The 20,426-nt window shown below is 39.5% G+C and overlaps 1 protein-coding gene across 3 annotated transcripts in view; it reads right to left on the bottom strand.

Moving 5' to 3' along the window:
* Window positions 1-1,512: 1,512 nt before the first annotated feature.
* Window positions 1,513-20,426, bottom strand: part of LOC137171214 (rab GTPase-activating protein 1) — an 83,402-nt gene continuing 64,488 nt past the window's right edge. For all 3 annotated transcript variants that reach the window (XM_067575033.1, XM_067575036.1, XM_067575035.1), the window contains 7 exons: window positions 18,373-18,465; window positions 16,877-16,987; window positions 16,368-16,472; window positions 15,108-15,191; window positions 9,709-9,780; window positions 5,975-6,175; window positions 1,513-4,804 (listed from right to left, as the gene is read on the bottom strand). In XM_067575033.1, coding sequence (XP_067431134.1) covers window positions 4,682-4,804; window positions 5,975-6,175; window positions 9,709-9,780; window positions 15,108-15,191; window positions 16,368-16,472; window positions 16,877-16,987; window positions 18,373-18,465 — 789 coding nt within the window. In that variant the 3' untranslated portion in view covers window positions 1,513-4,681. The remainder of the gene's footprint in view (window positions 4,805-5,974; window positions 6,176-9,708; window positions 9,781-15,107; window positions 15,192-16,367; window positions 16,473-16,876; window positions 16,988-18,372; window positions 18,466-20,426) is intronic.

The following is a 20,426-nucleotide window of genomic DNA, read 5'->3' as shown; positions in this document are numbered from 1 at the left end:
AGTAAAGTAAAAGCTGCAAAGAGATTTCCATCCAGCTCGAGGGACACGTCTCATTCAGATAGAGGCTGTTTTCACAAGACATAATTAGTCAGAAGAAAACAGGTTTATTTTTATGTTCAAAACTCTCAGATGTCCAGAGAAGTGTTCCCGAGAGGTGAGTTAGAGAAGTCTCATTATAACAGCAGCATGTGCCTCTTTTATCTCTTTCTCCCTTTCAGCTGCTATCTGAGATGTTAGCGAGGAATTGGAGAGGAAACGACATGAGCTGAGCTGGCTTTGAACTCAGGAGACAGATAAAGATGCAAAACACCAATAAATGAGGCTGAAAAGCCTCAAAAACAACATCTAATGCTTCTATTCTCTCTCTAAAAAAAAACAAAACGTGATAGACGAAAGGAAATAGTCCCGTTTTTGACAAATAGACTTCATAATATGTTAATTCAGCTTGATACAAAAAGAGATAATAAGGTGTGCATTGCACCAAAAGATTTTCTCAGCCGCAAGCAGAACTCTAGAAACTAAAGAGACAGATGCAGTTTATTCAGTTCACAATCACACAATGTTCTAAACTGAATGTCTCTCTCCATCTTCCTTCTTTATAAATCATCTTAAGTCTAATTTTATTTTTGCACTGATTTGAAGTTTTCCTCTTCCTGCTCTGAAAGCACTGAAAACTCTCAGGTACAGAAAGCTGTTCACCTTTTCTTTATCAATAGTGATTTAAATCAAACATGGTTTTAGACCATTTTATTTAGGTCAAGTTCTTCTACAGCTGTTTGTGTTTAGACAACATTTAAAATTGAGAACTTTGCCCTTTTTGTCAAGTATCAGAAAGTGTTTTTTTCTAACTATTAACTATTAACTATTCTTAACTCAAGTAGGGCTTGAGTTTAGGGCTTCAATTTTAAGTCCTGATTCTTTGATTAAACAAAAAATACAAATACAGGTTAATTGATGAAATATTAATTATTTCTTCCCCAATATGTTAGAAAAATGCATCACAGTGTATCAGAGCCCAAAGTGACAACTTCAAATGTCTTATTATGTCTGACCAACAGTCTAAACCAGAGACTGTTTGATATGTTTGCTTAATAAATGACTTACACAATGATCAAAATAGTTGCTAATTTATTTTCTGTCCTTCATCTACTTGTTTCAGCTGAAGTTAGTAAGACTGACACCATTTGAGCTTTTCTTACCGTGTTTACTTGATACTGTCGGTTTAACTTTACAGACTGTTTCATTTTCATTCTGCTCTGCTGTCCTGCTTTGTTTTAGCAAAGCGTTTGTGGAATCTGGTGTGATCGGGTTTTAGCAGGAAAAGTAGTCTGCACATGAGTCAAAAATATGTACAGTATTTTTTAAATGGCACTAACAGGTGATATTTGAATCTCCACATCTGACTTCATCATGAAAAAGTGTTCCAGTGTGCTTCCATTTCCTCAAAAACTAACCACAACTGCCTGAAGGTTTCCTTCTATGATAGACACAAACAAAAAGAAAGTGACAGACATATTTTTGTGTTGATATCTTTATACTGAAATTCATGAAGTATACACAATGCATCCTAAACTATTACAATTTCCACACGTTGATAATGTTCTTGTTGTTGGATGATATAGCTACGTTTTGGCATTTTAATGAACCAAACAGCAGTCTGACTGAGAAGCTTGGAGCAAAACAAACATAAAAAAAAAAAACATAAAACATCGTCGTGGATTAAATTGTAGCACGGCAGCAGGTAGGTAGGTACAAGTAGGCAACATTAGTTATAGTTACAGAGTAGAAAATCATAAACAAAAACTCCATATTCATTTTTTTAATGTTTGTTATATACAACCCAGTGCCTTTAGAGGAACGGCCCTTTGTTTCTGTCATCTGGACCCATCCTCTGACATCACAAGTAGATTCCAGCCAATCAGATTCCACCTTCAAGTTAGATGCAATTTACAGTAACGGTTCATTTTAGGCTGGAAAAGAAATATAGCTATTTCTCTTTTTTTTCAGTCTAAAATGATTAGAAGAGAAATTGGAATATTTTGTTGAGGCCCCTTTCTAGTTGACTAAATATGAAAACACACGAGCAAGCAGTTGTTAAACCCCCTCCTCCCCCCCCAAATCCTCTCTGGTTTGACCTCTGATGACATTGAAGTCCTGCGACTGATGGTGTAACTCCTGTGATATTGATCCACGCTTTAGGTGCAGAGTTACACTTCTGGCAGTTGACAAGTGTCTTTATGTGTGTGACTTTTCTGCCTCCCACATTCACAACAAGTGTGTATATCCACTCAGTGGCCACTTCAATATTTAAACCTCCTTCTTACTGGATAAAATCTGCTTTTTTGCCTCCTGTACACGTTGAATTCTTTGAGGCATGAATTCATCAAGGTTGTTGGGAATGTTTCACGGGAATTTTACTCCAAGCACGTTCGATAAAGTCGATCGATTCCTGCAGATTTTAGCGAGTTGCGAGATGCTTGTGCTGTGGTTATCCTGTTCCTTCTTATCCCAAAGGTGCCCTATTGTGTCGAGTGCAGGCAGCTGGAATAAATACAAATTTCTGTCATGTTCCTGGAACCATCTCTGCATGATGAGCGCTTTGTCACACAGCCATTAGGGGACGCACTTGGACAGAAACAATGCTTTTTGTACTCTGTAGAATTCCAGTGACACAGGAAACACTTTTCTCACTATACCACCAGATTGTACCTTTTAAACAACACAGGATATAAGCCTTTTATGCCAGATCTCTATCTCACCATCGGCGTTCGACAACAGAAAGATCTCATGTTCGAGATTCATCAGGTGATGCGTTGAGAGAATGCTTTTCTGCATTTTGCTGCAGTTACATGCCATCTATGTGGCCTTCCTGTTAGTTTTAAACATATTTTCTTACTATTCTCCACTGATGAGGCCTTTTTGCTCACAGTACCGGCATTAGTTTGTTCTTGCTTCTTGTCTTGCATTAAAAACGATAGCGTCTTCCTAATATGTTCACAGTAGTAACGAAACCTTTTAGCCTTGTCCGCATGTTTGGACGACATGGACGACTGCTAACAAAGTGGCCACTGAGTGTTTATTCTATACAGTGTGTATCTACATAGTAATTCAGTGTTGGTGTGTGTGTGTGATGTGTAGCAGTAAATCCCAAAGGTCTCACAAACTGAGCACAACACATCCTGCCACCGTGCACTACAACGTATCAAACATGACCTGCCAGTCAAGGTCAAAAGTCAAAGATGACAGAGCAGCCGGCGCCAGGGAAGAGGGTGACAGGTTTTAAAGGCGTGTTCAACTGCAGCAGTAATTACAACATTTTGTGTGTGTGTGTGTTGGTGTGTGTGTTTTCCATTTTGACTGAACAAGCATTGCATCACTTGAGGGGTCAACAACATACATACATACATATACTGTGTAATACATGTAGAGGTTTGCATGGTTTGGAGCTTTTTTAAGTTTCTTTGTGCTGGGAGATCCAAACCAAACAAAGCTCTAACATGTTTTATGTCTGTAGATTTATGTGAGGAAATGTATGCTGCTGCTGGTAAACACAACAGCGCTAATGCTTCTGTTTTTCTCTGTAAATTACATATCCATATCCACTAAAATCATCTCTATCAACCTTCATATCAAGGCTTTGTCAGCAAACTTCTCTTTAGCATCATTCATATACACATTTTTAACATTTAAGGAAACTGGACACCCAGGAAACCTTTTTTTTTTCCCCCTTACATGCATGCACACATTCATAACATTAGTGCTTTTTCTTTCCTTGGACTTTCAACACGCTCTCTCCCGATTTTTCTTATACACACACAGTTTAACGTTAATTCAGTCAATTATATATGCATTCAACCATGTTTTTTTTCTGTCTCACACACACACACATGAACACATACACCTCACGAAAACAAACAAACAAACAAACAAAAAAAAAAACATGCGCACTTACACACACGTGTCCTCTTTACATAAGCACATTCATGTACATACATAGAAAAAGAAAGGTATTGTTCAACGTAAATTAGAAAAAGCTCAGTTTTGAAAAGCGTCTATTAGCTCTCGTACCTAAAACAAAAAAAAAAAAAACAAATTTACAGGGACTGGTTTCATCTGTGCCAGTAGTTTAGAGGGGAGCGCGCAGAACGGTAAGGAAGGACGGAGTGTTTTCTTCTCTATCCCGTCAGGACAGTTAAAGTTCTGATGTCCAACCTTCCTTCTGCGGGTCTTTAATATCAGCAGTACAAAGACAGAAATCAATGAAGCATTTCTCTTTTTTTTTATGCTTTTCTTTCTGTGTGACCGGTGGAAGCACATTGTTTCTCTGGGGAAAATGGTACCATTGTACTTCATCTTACATTTTTCAACCCCTTCTCATCAGTGCGGTTGGCTGTAGTCATTTGGGGTGGAGAGGGGAAGAAATGAGTGGGTGGGGGGGGGGGTGATTAGATCAGGAAGGGCGGGGACGAAGGAAACACAAGGACATTTTTTTATAAGAGGGACAACTAACGCAGTCCAGTAGTAATGGTCATCCTGGGACTTAACAGTCAATGTTCAAGTTAAAGTTATGGCCCGGTGGGTTAAGTTAGGGGTCCAGAGGTTTCAGCGTGGTGAGTAGCACTGAGCTCCAGACATGGTCTGGGTAAAACTAAGGTGATGGGGTGTTGGGGGGAATATCAGGTTAGGTGGTCTCCTTGCCCTGGGTCCCAGTGACGGTCTTGATGGAGCTGAGCGTTCGGTTGAACCAGGTCTTCTTGGCGGCCTGCACCTCGTTGAGGGCCAGACCCAAATGGTGCTCCAAGTCCTGTTGAAGAGGAAAGAGAACGATTAAGAACGACAAGAGTCAAAAACAAGTCTGCCAATAAGTAACGACATGAACAGACTCTCCTTTTTTCAAGAGTGTGAGCTTCTGCGTGCTTCTTTTAGTATCTATTTTTACCAGTTTGCCTTTCCTCAATCAGACGCTTTGAAGTCAATTTCCTTCCCACTCTAACAAACATCATTCCCACTGAAACCCTCATCTCTTTTCTTTGACATTATTCCAAATAAACTCCTCACAGAGCTCCTTGTTGCTGTCTGGTCTGGCCCTGTTTTCCTTTAGACGTCGCGCTCCAACCTCTCTCTAAGAAAGCAAAACTCTTTTGGCCTTTTGTAATAACATCAACTGTGTTCACATGTATTTTTAAACTATTTAAACTGTGTTTCAGAGCTTCCCACTGCCTTTTTCTAATTCCATTAGACCTCAGTGCTGCACCAGACATCATTAATCACAGTAATGTCATGTATCACTGTGTAAATAAAGTCACGCTCACCAATAATGCTCCAAATTTCTTTAACCATATCTTGTTAGTAGCACATTTTCTGCAGTGATTTGTAGGGCACTTTACATTTAACTGTGGTGCTCTTCAAGGGTTGATAAAGTCGTGAGGGTAAAAATATGACCTTTCTTTTAATTGCTATGCAGGTGACACACTGTGTAACATAAAAGCCCGGCAGCCTTGATATTAAGAGATGAGCATCCTAAAACATCCTGCATCTAAATGACTGAGCTGACTGGAAATGATCGAGCCTCCATTCACATCTCAGACATCCTGGCCATTATAAAGCCGGCAGTTTCCTCCCGATGGCTCTGACTTTGGCAGCCTTTCAGAACATGCCAAAGTGTTGCTGAATGTGTCACTGACACAACAAAGGCCTGCACAGTAAACTTGCTGCAACTCAAGGTCTGTTTAATGGCAGCTACACCAGCTGCTTACAAGTCATGATGGGAGCTGAACTAGTGTGGTTCAAGTTATTTTGTTCTGGTACAAATCCACAGAACATGACTTGCAAGATCTTTAGGTATTTAGATGGAAATCTCTAGTGTTTATGAACGTTTTACAGTGTTTCCATGGTTATATTTGTGTATGTGAACCCTGAACTCTGATTTCATGTTTTGTAGTTTCATTTAGGCTGCAACTGTGTGTTGGTCTACCTGGATTTTGCACTCAGCCTCCACCAGCTGCAGTTTAGTCTGGGCCAGTTCCAGCTCCATCTCCCTCAGCTGGTTCTTCAAACCCTCCTTCTCCTCATCCATCTCCTCGCTCCCCCCAGAAGGCGCTGTGGTCACGGCGGCCCGCACACGACCTTCTTTGTTGAAAAGACTGCTGCACTTTTCACAGCCTTCCACTTTGGACTAGAGAAGGATATAAGGAGAAGGGAGAAAGAAAGAGATTAAAGATCAGAGAAGAAATAAAAGGTAGTGACTGACATCTTTACGACAGTCTCTGACCTTACAAACCGTTTTTTGTTAAAGCAACCTGCCTCTCACAGCCTTAAGTCGGAGGACAGTAAAAACATAGGAGAAAAAAAAGAGGGTGAATGTGAGGATAAAGGCACAAAAAAGATTCAAGGTTATAAAGGTATACACCAACAACAGATACTGTTACAAAAAACTAACCACACTTGTAAATTTACTCTTGTCAAGTCATAGTAAGGAGAAAATATTGACTTTAGACATAGAAAGAAAGGAGATATGCAAGTGAGAAAGGTAAAAATAAAAACTCATTCATCCTAGAAAGTCTTTGAAAAGAAATTAAAGTGTCAAAGCTCCCACAAAGATCTATGAGACTCAAAGATTAGACAGCAAGCTGTGTGCAACGGAGATAAGTGTGCAAACTCCCTTATTCCTTTCAAAAGAAATTATTTTTGAAACTAGCACCTTTTTTTATTACTATCATGTGTGCAGCAGCTTTGAAAATAAACACAGAAAATCCAAAAATAAAAAGAACTTGCAGGATATGCAGACCGTTGGTGCACACATGAAAATGTCTAACCAAACAACTTCTGTCTAAAGTGAATGCAAATATCTACAATCAAGTCATTGTGCTGTGTCTTCTCTCTATAGTAGAATTATTTTTACAATTCAAGTAGAGACAGTGCTCTGTTTAGTTACTGAGGCACAGCAGCTCATTAGTGTAGTAACCATACAAGCAAGTTTTGCTTTTCCTCCTCTGTCAGTGCTGCATCCCACCCAGCTCTTTAGTCAAAGAGCTCTTTTTTGGGCGCCCTTGTATGTGATGAGCTATTATTGGGCACAGAGCATTTGTGCAAGCAGCAACAGAAAATCAATACGAACAGACCCACACTGACTATGCTGCTAGACAAGACCCCATTCAGGTACTTTAAAGTACTTGTTGGTGTGCCACACATGCTGAGCTATAATGGACGTGGAAAAAGATTCAGCCTCAGATGAATCCGAGAAAATAATTCTGCAGCACAGATACATAATATGTCTATTATGTCTACATATTACGTAGACATGATAGTTGCGTTTATCCTGCTTCACCTGCTCTTTCTAAGTTTGGCTAATGGCTATGAAGCTTCCTAATGGCAGTGCAGGTTGGGCAGAATCGGTCCTGTTTACGAGGCTAACTCCTCTGATGAGCCTGTTATCAATAGATAAGTTCCTGAGTTTGCAGCAACAACCGTCATTATCCACCACACTTTATAGTCAAGGTTATGTGCCTTAGCAACAAGGGTTGCCTGTGTTGGCTAGGATATTCACCGAAAATAAATGTTTTATGGCGTTTGTGCATTTCAATCGTATTAAACTGCCACCTGAGTTCAAAGCTGATTAAAAATCATACATGGCATTTCTAGGCTACACAAGTGGATGGGAGCTTTAATAAAGCAGCTGAGTGCCGATACTGAAATTGTTTCTGTCATCATTTCATATAGTTTTAGTGATTAGTCAGTCGGTTTATTATTAACACTGTTGCAACTTACAATTATGTATAATTTACTGCACATCACTGTTCCAATACATCAGTTATAATTGCAAGTGCTGACAATTGTATTACATTTGCTGAACCATTATTAGTAAACAATGAAAGAAAAATAATCACAAGAACAAACAAGATGATATACTCAAAGATGTATAACTCTACCACACACACACACACACACACACACACACACACACACACACACACACAGAAGGCCTGCTAAATCCTTTACAGGGCTTGTGTCCTTGGTGCAGTAAACCTTTTGTCCGTCCTTTTGTGAGTCCTTGGGCAGCCCTGAAAGAGCTCTCTGCCAACATGGCCTTTCTCCCCGCTAGAGTGTCAACAAACATTTCACAAGCTAAGTGTTCCGAGTGCTGGAGCTCCCGATGCCTGGCCCTGGATCCTCGGCCAAATTTCTTATTTTTTTTTTCCCCAAAGGCTTTGATTTCACTGCCAGCCAAGAAAATGAGATGGCAACACAGTACTCAACCTACCTACAGATGCAAGGACTGAGAGATCCAAACTGTTCTGTCCATTTCCGGCTCACACGTTACACATGAAGGTAACAGCTGGATTTGAATGATGAACTCTACCGTGACTTGTAGAGTTACTTTCTGATGCATAAAATTTAGAATACAAGTGACGTTAAAAATGTTTGTTGAGCTTCTCCACTCTGTGTACACTTTACATGACATTTTGTGTGTAACCTACTGCTTGTGACCTTGTTGAGAACAGCTTATCGTGTTTGAAAATTAGGGATAATGGAAGAACAAGAGTAAAAAATTCAACTAAAGTTCTACAAGGAGATGGATACATCAGCTCTCTGACATTTGTAATCTTGGTTATTCAGCGGGAACAGAATTACTGTCCTATATCATCTAAAGTCTAACATGACTGTTGGTATAAACAATCCACCTACACGAGCAGAAGACAGATAGTACCCAGCGATAATGTGATGCAGTTTCAGACACTCATCTAGCATCCTTAGAACTGTAGTTATATCATTAATTCTTCATTTAGTCACTGTGTAAATGAGAGAGACACACACATGTGCATACATTTGTCACTAACAGCATGGCTCTGTAATTATGCTCCACTTGTAGTCCTGGCTGTTAATCTACAGCATGTGTCTGAGTGCACACAGCAGTGTTTCGAGGTATGTGTGTGTGTGTGTGTGAGGTGTCAAATGATTCAACCAACTAACGCAGTACCTTCACCGCGTACCTGCTACGGCTAAAGTGTGTGTGTGTATACGTGTGCTTTGGCGAGCTGCAGCAAACGCCACAACAACACGCTACACCGCAGTTGAAAAAGATATCTAACGTTAGGCGTGCGGATAGGCGTTTTAAGTGGAGCGCATGTTACATTTGGTGCACTGCAGCAAACGCCTACATGCCTACAAACCACCATGCCTAACCTAGAATTGATACCAAGAAAGCTCATTATGGACAAAGAAAGCCCTTTGTCCATAATTGTTGGCTTCTGCACAAGCTTCTGCATCCAGCACGGGAGCCAGTAACACCCCAGAGCTTCTTCCCAGCTGATTCCGAGAGAAAACAAGTTGTGAGCTTGTGAGACTTTCAATTAAGACACACTGAGCTGGTTATATTGAGCCTGAGATCTGGCGTGCAGCTCCTATAGTGGGGAAGTGAAAACACAATGAGCTTTCTTGAAACGCACGCCTAGTTATCTATCAAACTGTAAGGTGTAGTGTGTTGATGAGGCGTATGTTGTGAGATTACATGTGCAGGAAGGTGTGGTGTATGTTGCCTTAAATCAGGTGTAGTGTATGCCACCTGCACGCGCCCTGTCAATTCATGTGAATGCCACATCTATATGAAACGACCACTGCTGGTGCGACACCTACGTCACATGTGTAACACCTGTGTGTGTGTGTGTGTGTGTGTGTGTGTGTGTGTGTGTGCACGTGTGTGAAACTCACCCGAATTTTCTCCAGTTCTCCTCGGTTGGCTGTCTGTTGTTTCTCCAGTCGTTCGCTCAGCTGGGAGCAGATCTATAAGAACCAGAGAGACAGACGAAAACAGGAGATGTGTTAAGTTACAATACGTGCTTTCACACTGCTGTCAAATATATCAACAGGTCATATACCTGAAGTCCAATGTGACAAACTCAGTTGTCAGTGCAGCCATTTATATAGACAGCTGCAAAACATAGGTGGATAAAAACAGCAATGTTTTATGACAGCGAACAAACAGGGCATAGTAAGTTGTTTCCTTTTGTCACTATTTATATAATGACACATGACAAAGATGCAGTAGCTTGTGTATACTGTGTGTGTCCTTGGTGCATTTGAATGAATGAAAGAACACATGAACATTTATGATCACAGTGACAGTAGTCATGAGTTGGGAAATCCATACAGAAGGTTTTATGAGATCAGGTGTTGTAGATGTGTAATAAAACAATCAGCACTGGAAGAAGTATTCAGAAAGTAAAGTATAAAAATACTCTGCTACAAGTTGAAGTCCTGCATTCAAAATTACAGAGTGAAGTACAAAAGTATTGGCAGCAAAATGTACTTTAAGTATTAAGTTCTCATTATGCAGAATGGCCCCTTTCAGAGTGATCTATAATTGCATATATTCTACTGTTTGATTATTATTGCTGATGCATTAATGTTAGGACCATTTTGATGTTGCAGCTGACTGAAATTGAGCTTTATATAATATTGAGTAGTTTTATCAAGACTGTTTTGTAAGTAAAATCTTAATCTGCAGAGTAACTAGTAACGAAATCTTTCAGATAAATGTAGTGGAGTTAAAAGGTACAGTTTTTGCCTCTGAAATGTAGTGGAACTGAATTACAAAGTAGCAGAAAATGTAAATACTCAAGTAAAGAACAAGTATCTCAAAAACTGCATCTGTAAAAGTATTTAGTTAGTTTCCACCACTTACTATAATGACCACAAATTATATAACTGATATTTATGAGCTTGGAACATTTGTTCTGCTAAGAATGAAGCTTGGAAAAATAAAGAAATTTGATTACAGTGATACGTCAATCGATGTATTAAATACTTATTGCTATGGAGAATTTTAAAAAATTACCCTCTACTCCCCAAAAACCCTTTTTTAAAACAGTCGTCAGTACTTCAGTGTTTTATCATGTTATTCCATAGTAGAGCCAGCATATAATAGGGCAAACGAACAAAAATGTGATGTAATTTCAAATTTAAACCAAAGTCATGTCCATGCAGTAAAGTACTGATTTCAGAGACAGACAACGTAGCGTATTGTTCTGCTGAGAAAGACCTTTAACGGTTTTTCTACCCATCTGTTATAATTTCCGCCTGTACTGATCAACCACTCTGCGCTACCCGGTGTCTCCTTTACCATCTCTGTTTGTGGTTCTTGGTAAATCAGTCTCTGCACTGGCGGCGCAAACTTCATCCTCTTACTGTAAGTCCATTAGTGTTAGAATGTCCTGTTTATCCAGAGCTCACATCTCTTTTTCCTCTCCTTCTCCTCCATCTACACCCATAACCCACAGCCACAAACATGCAAAGAGAGACATACAAACACACACCCACACACACACACACACGCTTGTAATCTAGCTTGCCGGCAAACAGAGAAAACAATGTGACATGAGTCATCCTAACGGGTACATCAGGTCATCCCACCTCTCTGTAGACAGACTATCTATCTCTATCCATTCCTGCTCTCTGCATGTCTTTCATTCCCTGTGGCACATACAGTATATCTCTCTTCATCCTCCTGCTTTAGAGATCAATCTATATATCTATCTGTTTATCTTTAGCCGAGTAGATATCCATCTTTCTCCTCCTACATGTCTTTTATCTTTTTCTCCTGTCATCCTCTTCTTCATTTGCTCTCAGCTGCCATTACTGTGCAGCATCTCTCCACCTCCCCCAATCACTACTTGATCTTGCAGCTGCCCCATTGCTTCCTTTTTTAACTAATGTTACGCCACGTTCTGCTGTACATCTTTTTACTTTGTAAAGCTTTTTACTTGAGATGTTTTCTGTCTTCAGTCATTTTTTTCCTCAAGATGGAGAGTAGGCATTTTACTCCCCTTCATGTTTTTTTCTATAATTAGTAGAAGGGCTGAGAGGCACATGGTGGAGGGAAGAGTCTGTTCTGCTGGGATTTTCAAGTCTATGCAAGACGGGGCACATGTCAATCTACAGGCAGGAGACTTTAACACTCTACCATCTGTAAGCTTGCTATCAAGGATTACTTTGCTCATTTCGATTTAAGAAAAACAGGGCAGTTGTTTTTTTCCACTCTTTCTTTATTATTTTTTGACCCTGTTGTATCACACTAATAACAGATTTTGCTTTTGTTTCTGATAGTTCAGGCCCAAGACCCATGGGCCATATTTTGTTGTCAGGTTTTTCATAATATATTTTTTTTCCACAAACAAACACTCAATAATTCATTGAGTGCAGATCCTGCAGTAAATTTACTTCCTGAGGCAATTTTTGGTAAAGCATATGGTAGATATATGCTTATAATGGCCATACTGTAAGCACATGCAACTTTAATTACTCTGTCACATTTATAACATTATGTATAAAGCTTAGAGCTAAAAGCAGATAATTAGGATGCAATTCTGGACTCTGTCACTTCAAGAGATCCTCAAAGTATTTTGGTGCTCTTCGATATTTGGCTGTGTTCAAAATACTATTTTAAACCTGTATGAGGTATCATAAATGTGATGCTAACAGGGCCTTAGAGACACAAGCACTGGCACATGTCGCTGTACCTGGCAGGTTCCCATCTAGCCTGAGTGTATCTACAACAGGGATTATAATACACCACTCGACACCGTTTTAGCTTCACCATCAACCAGCGTTTCTCTGTCCTTGTGGGCTGGAGGGCCAATTAGCACACGAGGCTTTCTTGGCTCCAATCCCACAAAATGAAACATGGTCTTCACAGCCGCTGAAATAGAAAAACGCTATTTGAAGAATAATTTGAGTTATCTGGGTTGGAAAACAACGCAGGCTATTTTGGGGCATTCCTCAATTTGTCAATCCCAGAGGATTGAATGCTGCTGTCCTCCCTCTGCTTTCTCATCCACAGACTTACAGTAAGTTCCTTTTCTCCCTCTTTCCATCTATCACCTTCCTGTCACAAAAAGAACTATTTTTGACGAAGCCCCATTTTCACACTTAGCTCTGCTCGACACAGCTCTCGGCTGTATGCTAACAATCTGAAGGCTGCTTTTAGCCATAATACACACACAAACAAACACACAAACTCACAGCCATCAAATCCTGCCTGCTTTATGATCGCTCTTGTCATCAGCTCTCAGATCTGCTGTCAATCCCAATTTGATGCCAATATTTTTAGACTCAGGTGAGGTTAAGATCTGTTTCTAAATTAGTCTTCTTGCTATTTCTGTCTGCCCTCACAGGCAGCGATTGGAGCTGGATTGTTGCATAATGTCTCTGTGCTGATGGTAATAGTACTTGATCTGGGTAGGTTTATATTTAAGCATTAAGTGACAGGATGGGATCTGAAAGGATGAAAATCACCGTAAGAGGAATTCGGAGAGACAGAAACTCGAAATACACTCACAGGCTCAGTCATCAAAGGCTCGGGGTTCAGCTCAGGGACAGTTTGTAAAATTAGATATTTCTGCTAACTAGACGAATGAATGAAAACAGAATGAAAAGCAAATCTATTTTGCTCTCAAAAAGCACACTACTTTTAAACATTTACACCTCGTCTTGCCGCAGTAATGGCTTGATTGGAGCTTTGATATGAAATGACAAGCTAAATAAGGAAAGGAAATTTGTGGAGAGGTGCTCAAAGGCTCAAACATTCAAGGTTCAAGATGGGGCCCATAAAATGTACAAAAAATAGACCAAACTACCTTTAAAGTTTAAAGGTACAGTAAACAAATTAAACAAAACAATACACAGTAAAAAAAAATATGAGAAATCTATAGGCTTAATGAAATGTACAACCAGTCTTGCCACATTGGGGTTAGCGATGTCACTTTGGTGTGAGGGGGTATCTTAATGATAATGACTGCTTAGCCTAGTTAAAATATGAAAGGATCAGAACAAGAGATGTTCAGTGGAAACATGGCGGCTTCATTTCTGTTGTGCTTTGAGATAATAATTGAAATAAATAAGTAACAAGCCTGCAGGCCATCACTTGCTGCTATGCGGAGACTGCCGACTGCTGGCACCTGCTGTAATCCTCTGAATTTTGATTCCTTCTCATTAAACATTGTGAGTTGTTCCTTGTGGCGATTTTAAATTTATTTTAATAATAATAATAATACTAAGTCTCCAAGATGAAGGCAAATTACTTTGAAAAGTAATGATATTTTGAGTTAGAGAAGATTGATGTCGTTCTAATATCTGTAAGATAAATATGAAGCTGCCACTCCTTATCAGTTAGCAGGTTATGTGCCAGACTATTTCTTGAAGCAGTTTGGCAAAAGTGTGGTTTAAACAAACAAGATATAAAGACTTAATTACAATTGGAAAGAGCATGGCTAGCTTTGATTTACAACCCACTAGTACGCTCACATTTTTAGTAAGCAAAGCAATATTCTCTGCACTGACAAGTCTGAATTCTCTTTAGTTTTCTGTTCATCTACTCTAGATCTAGATAGTATAGCTACTCTTAAAATTACATCTAGGCCACAGAGCAGAAAGCAGCTTTTGATAAATTCTTAAATTCTTGAAACAACAGCCGCTGTGCAGAACTCAGCTGATGGGATTTTAACCAGAACTAAGAACTGTGAGCTGTTGACACACCTTTTTGTCTCTTCAGAGGCTCCCAGTAGGTTTTAGGATTGATTTGAAGATTGTATTGATTACCTTTAAGGCACTTAATGGCCTGGCTACCTGCTATATTTCAGACCTTTGAGTTCAGTAGGGGCCTTTGTAGAGCTTGAGACCTTAAAGCGAAGGTCTTTTGTCTGTCCAGGCTCAAAACTAAGGGCACAAAGATTTGACTGAGTCATTGCCATACCTAAACGTAACTGTCTATTCTATTTAGTTTTACTTTAATATCTTATATTTACCATATGTTTTACCATTTGTTTTTGATTATTGTTTTGGTTTTTCTGTGCAAACCTCTTTTTAACTTTGTGATTATGATCATAAATACACTGATGATGAACTAATACGCTAACAAAAATGACTTATTGTAACAGTAGAGAACATACTGTATTTAATAGGATAGAAATGAACACAAAAGAAGAGTCAAAACAACTTGGGTGTGTCTGACACAGTACATTCACTGTTTCACTTCTCTAAAATGATGGTGCAAAATGTGCAAATGTTTCAAGAAATAATTCTAAAGCACAATTTTAAACATATTAAGTTCATACCTGCTTATATTCTCCAATAATGGATCCGTTCTTCTTAATCTCTGATTCAGACTTATCGAGCTCTCGTCTGCACATCTCCTTCAGCTGTGAACACACACACACACAGACACACACACACACACAGGAACTGTTAGGCTGTTTCAGGGCAGAGACCAAGGACAGATGCGGTGTCAGAGGCCCCAGAGACCATGTGACTGTCATGAAATGTAAAGAAGACAGAGAAAGGTATTGGCAGACTTAAGGCTCAGGGCAAAGTGACGCCCTCTACGCAACCTCTATGTAAGCACATAAATCACTCACAGCTACACCTACACACTCAAGAAGACAGAAGACATTTGGAGGACAGCATTTAACACACATGGGAACAGAGGCAGCATGTCTGTCCTCTGTCCCAAAGGGATTCTTCATTGAACTCATCGAAGATGAGCTGACATCCTTTGACTATGAAGAGAAGGTATGTATAGAAATGACACAGAAGATAGAGGAAGACAAGAGAGAGACAAATTCATTAAATGGTCTTTTTTAAATATATAGACACAGGGAATAAATGACTGAAAGACAGACAGAGCATACTGAAAGGCGACTATACAAAGAAACTGACAGGCAGACACAAACAGTGAAATAGATGTTTAGAGGAACAAAGATGCTTGTGCGTGACATTTGCTGTATGTCTAAAGGGGATCTCATGGCTTAAGGCTTGACTGGGCTACATTCAGTACTGTTTTGTTTAGATTTGATCACTGCAGATCATTTTTTGACCTGCAACATACTTAGTCTCTGGATGCAGTTATGGTATGATCAGTGCTACCACCTCAGAAAAATGGAAATTACAGCTTTGTTTTTAAGAACAGCATTACAACCTAAAAGACAAGCAAATATGTGTCATCTGCAGATTTTTATTCCACCAAACAACACAGCATGCGATTATACTGATTAACACATCATCTTCACAGAAAGAGAGTTTTATCAGTGAAATCAGCTGTTGTAATGTTTGGTGCAAAACCTGCAGACTCTTGGTTCTGTCCATAAGACTGTTCAGTCACAGCCTGTTGCATTAAAATTGCATATTTAGGAGTAACATATGATAATCTATTCACTTGCAACAGTGCCGACCCTTTCCTTTTATCTGTAACCCCGTGAGTCGCATGAGATGAAATAAAACATATGTTTTATGTTTACCTGGGGTTAGCAAAAATGTTTCCCCCCCCCGCACAGGCTCAGTTTTAATCTGGACAAAAGTGTCTTGTTGTTGGCTCTAACCTGTGCAGACTCTTCCTCCAATCGTCTCTTCTCGTCCTCTGAGTCCACCAGTTTCTGTTTGGTCAGCAGCAACTCTTTATTCAAGGCGTCTGCCTTCTCCTCAGCCTGACACACAAACACACACACACACACATACAAAATAATCTAATGCTGATAAGGTCATTGAAAGTAAAACTCGCCCTACATTCTCTGTTTTCAAGGTGAGTCAAACAATGACACACATTCTTTGCCATACACGCACACACACACATACTCACTGATGACATTTTGAGACAGTGTAATCAAGGTTCAGTATAAATAAAGGTTACATGTATGTATTTCTATTGCACAAACACACTTATGCTTTCATTCTCATGTTGTTTCAGTTCTTGCACAAACGTTGCCACATCAATCGCATATTTGTTTCTGTTAGATATCCTTACAGAAGTGACAAGCCAAGTTTTCACAAACATTTGTACGCACACACATCAATGCATCACATAAATAGATAACATTTGTCTTTGGCTTACGTTGTCGAGGTCTTTGCGCAGGGCAATCTTGCTGCTGACTAGTTCGTGTGCCAGGTCGTCATTCTCCTGCTCCAAACGCATGTTAGCCTCTTGCAAACGACGGTTCTCCCGCTGGACAGAGGGAGGAGGGGAAAGGAAAAACAGAATCGGAAAGACAGATTGTCACAAAAAAAAAAAAGAAGAAGACAGATAAAGACAAGAAAAACAATGAGGAGAAAAACAGAGAAGCATATGAACAAAGAGAAGTTCAGCAAAATGAAAGAGGAAGGAGAGTGAAAGATAGCAGACCCGGGAAAAGGAGTTAATCAGACAGAGTTGCGAATGAATGTGTAAGCATCTCTTCCTGTCACAGCAGTTTCTGCGGTAATGCAACATGTGCTGAATAAGAGTATGAAAGTGAACTGTGATCAGGTGAGAGCGTAATTGCAGGATAAGAATTATCTGTAATGTTTAACAGGTCATAACCGGTTTGTACATCATTAACACACTGTTGCATTAAAAACTGACTACCAGTAAAATACGTCTCCAGAGAGATGACAGGCGGAAGAGTTCAGTAGATGAAGTATAGATATTGCAAAATTTTAAGAAAAAATAATGCAATTTTCTTACATAAGATAACATTTTTTTAAGTTTACTCAATGACTTGCACAGTGACGTCTGTGTGTGTCTATTTTTGCAAATAATATACTGTAATTTCAGAGCAATGCTTTTAATTAAATTCTTGCTGCTCACCTACCATGTAGTATTACAAACATCCCAACATGCCTCCTTTGAAATATAGAAAATGTTGTTTTTAGGACTAGCACTTTTTTTTTTAGAGCAAACACAGAAGAAGTTCAGTCACTGTTACTGATGATCTTGTACTTTATAAAACCAACCCGTTACCCTTGAGATGACTTATGGCATCTACAATTAATTTTTTTTTTGATGCCAGGTAGTTTTTCTTCCCTAATCAAGTGTGTAGACCGTCAAGGTCCACAGTAAAAAAAACAAACAAGTGGGAAATCAGAATAAGGTGGTCGTTTTAACACTGATAGATACATTTACACCTGTTTTTCATTTAAAAACAGTGTAAACGTATTAGCAGGGGCAAATTTAAAACAGTAAGGATTATTTAGATGACAATAATAATGTGGTCGTAACACTCTGCATTACAATATCTGCACCCAAGAGTTGTAGAGCTGTGAGATCAAACATAATACTTTAGATACTAAATAAGCAACAAATTTGTAAATAATAAATAGTTGTCTCCTTTATCTCTCTTTCAACTTGCTGTGCTGCTGACAGAACTGGTGCAGCACTTTAAAGATGTCATGCTGTACTGAGAGCAGGGATGCAAAGGTTCCTGCTCTAGACGGAAAAATGAAGGAATGAATGGATATTTTTTTTTAGAGGTAGATGTAACGTAATGTCAAGTTTATGTTAATTTAATGAATTAGTATTTAAAAAGTTTGATGCCTACTGTGCAAATGTGAATAATGTGTGCTCGTGTCTACCTCGTATCTCTCGATGGGGGCCTCCTGCTGCTCCTGCTGCTCCCTCATGGTGTGGTACTCCTTCTCAAATTTCTTCAGTTTCTTCTGGCTGATCTGTAGAGCAGTAACAAATCTCTAGTAGTCATCAGCTGTATCACACATATGAAAAGTTATATTAATAATCGCGATTACACACATGATGAAAGATAGAAATATAAACTAGCCCACTGGTCTTTGGCTCTTTCACTTGACGTGAGTACAGGAGGAAAGTCTTTCCAATCTTTTGTAAACAAGAACAAAAGATTTATAATCTCCGCTGGACTGTGTTGTTTTTTTAGTCTAGCATTTGAATGAGACGTAATGGAACATATGCTGAGATCACTGCCCAATTTGCTTCAGTTAATTTCCGCCTGACAAGCCGGTTCACTGGGATATATCTGTCCACACAGTCGACAGTAACTCATACCACCTTATTGTTTTGTTAAACTTGGAAAAAGGTTCATGGATTTATGCAAAAATGTCAAACAAAGCTAAACAAATTACAGCATTTAAAGATAAGGTTGTAACATCAAAACATGCAGAACACATTAACAGGGCCTTAAAGGTCCCTGAAGGCAGTGTATATCTATACATGAACTATTGCTAATAATGGATTACACTGTATAATACACACTATTGTAGCTACCGTTTTTCTGAGGGAACCTGGATTAATGTCTGTTACTGCGGTTCCAACAAAATCAGTGTCTAACCAACTGTGAACAGGTTTCCCTGGTTAAAGCTGAATTTCAGCAGCTAATACCAATAATCATTTTTTTGTTGAATTGCTTCTGTACAGAGTTCAGGTTCAGTGTTACACTTCAGATCCCCCAAAGCAGTGAAACAGAGTCCCATTTAAGAGCACACACACTTAGAGTCACATTCACACTGTGTACACACTGCATTTAGGCAATCTCACCAAGAGGCCTTTCACTGCCCAGCTGCCACCTCACATTAGCCTTTTTAAAAGAGATAGCTAACATACAATGAAAACTGTGTGCCTGATTTGGAGGAGAAAGAGAGAACCAAACACTCTGTCCATTCTGTGGATTTTAATGCATGTACTGTATGTGGTGATGGCTGCGACATCAGAGTACTGTTTGTCTTTGTGGGCATGCCTGCAGTTCATGTCACAACCTCAGGTTTAGTATCATACTACAGTATATCCAATCATCCAAATGTTCCCATCACTCAGCACCTAATGATGTTGGCAGAACTGGGACAGCATAGCCCACATGTTGTCCCGGTCTAAGTGGAACGTGTGTCTGCGTGTGTGTGTGTGTGTGTGTGTGTGTATGTTCTCTGAGTGTATCTGGTCGCAGACTCTGCTCTGTAAATGAGAGTGACAAAAGGAGGAAAAAGTACAAGAGGTCATTCGGGGCAGGAGTTGCCTCATCCATCTCCTTTCTTGTTCGTTTTTTTATCCTTTCTCTCTCAGCCTTGACAGACAGCTGGGTCCACCGGACTTACTACTAAGAAAAGCAATTAGGGAACACAGAGCAACCATGGCTTTCACAACTACAGCCATGATTCATCAACATAAAATATTTCTCATCATACAAGTTTTGGATCTATTATTAATTAGCTGCACCGTCAGTGTTGTTTTCTGAATGTTCACTGGCAACTGGGCAACTGTGGCTCACGAGGGAGAGCGGGTCGTCTGCTAATTGGAAGAACGGTGGTTTGATTCCCAGCACCTCTGGTCCACATGTCGAAGTGTCCTTGGGCAAGATACTAAACCCCAAATTGCTCCCTGCGTGGTAGCTTGCCGCCTTCGGTGTGTGAGTGTGTGTGTGTGTGTGAGAATGGGTGAATGTGGCTTGGAGTGTAAAAGTGCTTTGAGCGGTCAGAAGACAGTACAGTCCATTTAACTAATAAATACCTGCAGATACATGCTCAAATGTACTACTGTAGGTAAAGAGTACAATACCACGAGTTACGTAGACATACAGAAGACACAGGTAAAAAAAAACAAAGCTGACAAAGACAGGAAAAAAAAACTCTGCAAGCCTTAATGGTTTTGATTTTAATTCCCAGAG

Source organism: Thunnus thynnus, chromosome 19 (assembly GCF_963924715.1).
Source record: "Thunnus thynnus chromosome 19, fThuThy2.1, whole genome shotgun sequence".
NCBI classification, from domain to species: Eukaryota; Metazoa; Chordata; class Actinopteri; order Scombriformes; family Scombridae; genus Thunnus; species Thunnus thynnus.
Note: the sequence above shows the minus strand (reverse complement) of the source record. Positions and strands in the feature narration are given on the sequence as shown.